The sequence below is a fragment of the Cucurbita pepo genome, chromosome LG15 (assembly GCF_002806865.2).
Source record: "Cucurbita pepo subsp. pepo cultivar mu-cu-16 chromosome LG15, ASM280686v2, whole genome shotgun sequence".
NCBI classification, from domain to species: domain Eukaryota; kingdom Viridiplantae; phylum Streptophyta; class Magnoliopsida; order Cucurbitales; family Cucurbitaceae; genus Cucurbita; species Cucurbita pepo.
The window spans coordinates 7,181,649-7,187,651 of NC_036652.1; the positions used below are offsets into that span (position 1 = coordinate 7,181,649).

Below are 6,003 nucleotides of genomic sequence, written 5' to 3' on the forward strand. Positions count from 1 at the left end.
CACCACTCTGTTGTCATTACCCCATTAAATGAGGCCTCTTTTTGGCATCTTTCTGAGGTTGGCTTGTCTCTAGTAAACAAGGTAAGGAGGCCTCTTTTTGGCATCTTTTTTTATGTCATGTGTGGCTCATATGTGTTGCATGTGGCTGCGAACCCTTAAATCTTAGGGACTAATTTGAAACTAAGTTAGAAATCCTAGACACTAATTTGAACTTTTGTCTTTTGTTTTAAGAATCTTTTGATTCTTTCAAAGAAGTAATATTGTTTCGAATCTTTATATGTTTCAAAACAACCCATGGATGCAAGGTTGTTTAGCATTTTGTAAGAACAGGACTTGGATTCCTGGAAGAACATGAGAATAGTAAACCCTGGTTTGTCTGTCTTGGGAATAGGGAAAAGAGGGAAAAGTCTCAAATCTTTGATTCCAAGAATAACTTGACAACTCTTTATATTTCTTTACTGTAAAACATAAAATTAGATCCCCAAATCCAATACCCAAATAAATTCCAGTCAAACTTCTCAAGTGTTTGAATATTCTCTAAATTATAATACCATCTTAGCTGAATTCATTCATAAGATTAAGTCGGAGTTTTTATGAGCTTGACAGGAATATAAACCTCGAGTATTATGCTTTTTCTTTGTCTTCTACCTCGTAGGGTGATTTCGACGTTTGCTTCATAGTTTACTCATCTTTATATGACTTGCACTAGTGTGTTGAACTTTTTTCTTCCCAGGTGTGCTTCATTTTCTAACTCATTTATTGAAATCTAGTTACTTAACTTAACTAAACTTCGGGAAGTTGTGGTATAGTGTGTCAGCATTGCACTTAACTTAACTAAACTTCGTGAAGTTGTGGTATAGTGTGTCAGCATTGCACTTTAGATGCTTGCTTCGAATTAGTGAGCCAGATTAACCAATCCTAGCCTCTTAGATCTGAACCATTTTTCGGGTTATGCTCTTCATTTACTGCTATAAATACTAAGCCATACTTTTGCACGCCCACTTCTTCTTCTCTAAGGTAGGGGCATGTTTGAGGCATGCATTGATGGTATTTGAGTCGTCTTGGTCTTAGTCATTTTGGCCTAGATTTAGGCATCTAGATTAAGGTTTGGGTGTTTATCGACCGCTAATGCTTAATCAAACTCTAATTTTGATCTTATAAAAAATGTAGAAAATGTTCTATCTTTTTCTTCAACATTTTTACTTTATTGTATTGACTTATTGAAAAATGACCGATCTTCTTTTTGACCTCAACCTATTGGATAGATGAAAAACGTGCCAGAGTTTAGTGAAGACGTAATGGTGAATTCTTTCATTAGGTAATTTATTGTATATCTTTATCTACATATGCTCGACGATAATCTGTGAGTTCTTTCGATTATGGAAAATGTAACTCGTCAAAAAAAAAAAAAAAAAAACTAATCTAGTTTTAAGATGTAAGATTTTGAAGAATTAGAGTCAAGACTCGTGTAATGATGGTGTACATGTACTAGGGATAACCTAGGATGTCTCCCCTCTTCTTTTTATTTTTTATTTTTTTTTATAATATTCTTTTTAATTTAACCTTTTTCCTTTTCATTTTTTAATATTTTTTTTTTGGGTGATATTTCCCATCTAATTTTTTCTTCTCTTTTAGAATATTTTTTTGTAAAAATTTCTTTAATAAATGAGTTTAAAAATCGTTTAAGGAACTATTTAGAACTAAAATGTAACAGCTCAAGTCCATCGCGAATAAATATTGTCGGCTTTAGTCCATTATATATCTATCAGCTTCAAGTTTTTAAAACGCATCTACTAAGTGAGGTTCCACATCCTTATAAGAAATGTTTCGTTGCGAGGTCCCACAATCTATATTTTAAGGGTACAGCATCCTTGCTCACACACGGTTCCATTTTGATTAGGGCTTGGATTAAATTATACCAAATTTAAATTATGCTATTTGATTTTGAAATATTTTATTATTCTAATTTTTTCAAAGAGTACATACAATTTAGGTGAATTGTGTGCATCGTACTGTCGAAAGGAAATGACCAAATTGCCCCCATCATTGCAACACCTCTCTCAATCTCTCTCTTCGAGAAAACTTAGCAGTGAAAGGACTAAATTACCCAGAATTTCAACGCCTTTCTCAACCTCTCTCTTTCAGAAAACTGCCTCAAATGGTCATTTGGTTACCCCTATATAAGGATTCAGGTCCTCCACCTTCGTTTCATCTCTGAAGTTCTCTCTCTTCCGTGACTGCGCTGAGCCTCTGAAGCTGAAAATTTTCATCCCTGAGAAATTTTCAGGTTCCGATCTGAATCTCCTTCTCTGTTTCACTTGCTTCCATGGCGATGATCTCTTTTCAGCCTCCATTAAAGTCGTTTGCGGTTCCTCAAGTTCCTTCATATAACCCTAAATCTGTCGCCGTCTGTTGCAGTTTGTCTCTTCCATCCAGAACCGTCGTTACTGCCGTTGAACCTGCACCAGTCTTCGCCTCTGTGAAGGCATTCGCTCCGGCAACCGTCGCTAATTTAGGCCCTGGCTTTGATTTCCTTGGCTGCGCCGTTGATGGCTTGGGCGATTTCGTCTCTCTCAGCGTTGATTCCAATGTTCGTCCAGGTGAGGTCGCAATCGCTAATATTACAGGCAATGACCCTAATAAACTCAGTAAAAACCCTCTGTATAATTGCGCTGGCATCGCCGCCATTGAGGTTATGAAAATGCTAGGGATTCGATCTGTCGGTCTTTCTCTTTCGCTTGAGAAAGGTCTACCGCTGGGGAGTGGATTGGGATCGAGCGCAGCGAGTGCCGCTGCTGCGGCGATTGCTGTTAATGGATTGTTCGGCGGAAAATTAGGAGTCGAGGATTTGGTTCTCGCAGGGCTGAAATCGGAAGAGAAAGTTTCTGGATACCATGCGGACAATGTCGCACCTGCGATTATGGGCGGTTTCATTCTGATCCGGAATTACGAACCCTTGGAATTGATCCGCCTGAAATTCCCGGTTGAGAAGGAGCTGTTCTTCGTATTGGTAAGCCCGGAATTCGAAGCTCCAACGAAGAAAATGCGTGCTGCCCTGCCAGCTGAAGTTGGGATGCCGCACCATGTGTGGAATTGCAGCCAAGCAGGGGCGTTGGTAGCGGCTGTGCTGCAGGGAGACGTGATAGGATTGGGCAAAGCGTTGTCCTCCGACAAAATTGTAGAGCCAACGAGGGTTCCGTTGATTCCAGGGATGGGTGGGGTCAAGAAGGCAGCCATTGCAGCCGGGGCATTCGGATGCACCATTAGTGGAGCAGGGCCGACGGCGGTGGCAGTGACGGACAACAAGGAGAGGGGGAAGGAGATCGGGGAAAGTATGGTTATGGCGTTTATGAGGGAAGGGAATCTGAAAGCTGTGGCATCTGTAAAGAGACTGGATCGAGTTGGTGCAAGGCTCATCGGATCCACTCCCATAGACAGAGTTTAATCAGAGAATTTGTTTATGATGCTTTGATGCTGCTGCTGCTGCTGCTGCTGCTTCTAATTCTAGTGCTTACTCTGGCTCCATTAGAGGACTGGTTAATAAATCATGATATGATTCCGCCATGGAAATGAGCTCTGAAACCTACTGTTTATGCGGAATTCTCATGGCTTTTTTGTTGGTTCTTTTTGGTTGCAGAGGCATGGTTTGTAACAAATCTTGTGCTGATTTTCTGTTCCTTAAAGACTATTTCGTATGGGTTTTTGATTACCTTTTGTTGCTTCAAAACTTGATGATCAACAGAATCAGCATCTGATTTTTAAAACGTGGGATGGTCTCTGTTCAGCATCTTCTCATATCGGTTCTTCGTCCAAGAATCTTGGGCAACAAACATGAAACAATCCACTGGCGCTAGCCATTTTAACTAAAGGAGAATAATTCTTTCTCAAAAGGACAGCTTTACTTCACTGTTTTCAAGTGCTTTTAAAGAAAAGTGATTTCAGATATGTTTCATGTTCTCTAGCTTTACATTTTGGTTTTGAAATGGTTTCAATGGAAGCTCAAAACTTCTTTTAAGCATTCAAAATTAGTTTTAATGGTACCCAAATATGATATTTGTAAATACTAAGTTAGATTTTTAAAATTTTGACATCCCGTTTTTAAATGATTCAAGGTATATTTCTCACGGTTCATTCCATTGTTTCTATATGAAAAAATCAATTTACATCGTTCTAATTCGATCTTCTTTCGACTTTTAACTTTACTTTAGTTTATTTTCAGTCGGATCTTCTTCTGACTTTTATCAAATCACTCTGAATTTTTTATTTTATTTTATTATTTTAATTTTAAGAAGTTAGACATGGATATAGTTATTTTAAAAAAATTATTAGTCATTTAAGTTTAAAATGGGGTAAAATTAAGATCCAATGTTTATGGACTAAAATACAATAAAGTACGAAAATGAAATTTAATTATTATTTTGTTTTTTTTTTTTTTTTTGTAGGATAATAATGTGGAGTTGAATATTCAAGCACAAAGCAATATTAAAATAATAATAATAATAATAATAATAATAATAAAGAAAAAAAATAATAATATAAAGTTGTAAAAGTTGGATCCATTTTCATTCTTGAGCCTCATACACGTGAGCGCAAGTCAAACGGGATCTGTTCTCTCTCTTTCCCACTAAAACGCGAAATTCCTATTTTTTTTTTTTTTTTTTTTTTTTTTTTTTTTTTTTTTTTTTNAGTTGGAAAATAAATTATTTAATTATTTAATTTAGATTTTTTAAAAGTTTTCTTAAATGTAAATGTAAATTTTAAATTATTAGTTTTTAAAAATCTTAATTATATTATTGAACTACCACCATGATTTATTACATCATTTTCTGCCTCTCTTACGATTTACTACATTACCGACTATTTTTGAGCTAGTTCGAACAGTGAAGATTATCTCCACAAATCAGTACGAGTTATTTCAACATATGACATTACCACGTCTTGAACTGGTTTAAAAAGTGAAGATTATTTACACAAACCAATACGAGTCATTTTAGTATGTTTTATCCTCACTAAGCGACATGACCATGTCTTGAGCTGATTTTAAGAGCGAAGGTTATTCCCACAAACCAATATGGCTCATTTTAGCACGTTTTATCTTCAAATTTTATAGGAGGTCGCCTAACATACAATTACTTCAAGCAAAACAATCATTTAAGTTCATGTAATCATACTGGAACTTAAAATATATGGTGGGCCGCCTTGATGACGGTAACAAACTAGAAAATCCGTAAATTCTTGTATAGATATTGTAAGAGTCTTTGGGCTTTCCATGTAGGGCTTCCCCTCAAGGTTTTAGCTATCCACACCCTTGTAAACAGTGGTTTGTTGTCCTCTCCAACCAATGTGGAACATCACAAATATGAACTGTTGTACGTTTAACCCCGTTGGTACATGAATAACTTTCAACTCTTTTAAGCATTTTTTTAACCCTCGTATCACTTTCATTCTTCAGATGTAATCTCGTTATAACTATAAAAAAAAAAAAAAAAAAAAAAAAAAAAAAAAAAAAAAAAAAAAAAAAAAAAAAAAAAAAAAAAAAAAAAAANAAGAAATAAATAAATAAGAGAGGAAGAGTAGCTGGTCAGCACTGAATTCCGATGTTCCTCAGAAATAACAAATCGGACTTGGTCCCCCGATTTCTTTTCCTATTTTATTATTATATAACTTCTTCTTCATCCTCTTATATTACCCATTTTTATCCTTTTTTAGTTTTCCAGCTCCAACAATTCATCTGCTTTCGCTGTTCATGGAATCCATTTTTGTTTCCTTCTTTGCCAGATCAACAACACGGTACTTCTTCTCTTTTTCCTTCTCATGAATATAATCTTTTTGTTTCCATCTCAGTTCATGATCTTTGATTGTCTCTCGATGTTTTGAGATTGATTGATGATGATGATGAGTTTATAGCCCCGATCTAGTTCTTCTTCCTTCGATTTGTAGTGATTTGGTTAATCTGAAGAATTCAGAGTCTCTAATTTCTTCGATTTTGGATTGATTTTGGTT

At 35.8% G+C, this 6,003-nt stretch overlaps 2 protein-coding genes across 2 annotated transcripts in view; both read left to right on the top strand.

Annotated features, from left to right (window-relative positions):
* Positions 1 to 2,191: 2,191 nt before the first annotated feature.
* LOC111811732 (homoserine kinase) lies at positions 2,192 to 3,764 on the top strand. Its single transcript, XM_023698753.1, has one exon. It carries the CDS (start codon positions 2,327 to 2,329, stop codon positions 3,443 to 3,445), a length of 1,119 nt encoding a protein of 372 aa, XP_023554521.1. The 5' UTR covers positions 2,192 to 2,326; the 3' UTR covers positions 3,446 to 3,764.
* A 1,821-nt stretch (positions 3,765 to 5,585) lies between these two features.
* Positions 5,586 to 6,003, top strand: part of LOC111811678 (calcium-dependent protein kinase 26) — a 4,898-nt gene continuing 4,480 nt past the window's right edge. The window contains exon 1 of the mRNA XM_023698673.1: positions 5,586 to 5,790. The gene's annotated coding sequence lies outside the window, so the exon portion shown is untranslated. The remainder of the gene's footprint in view (positions 5,791 to 6,003) is intronic.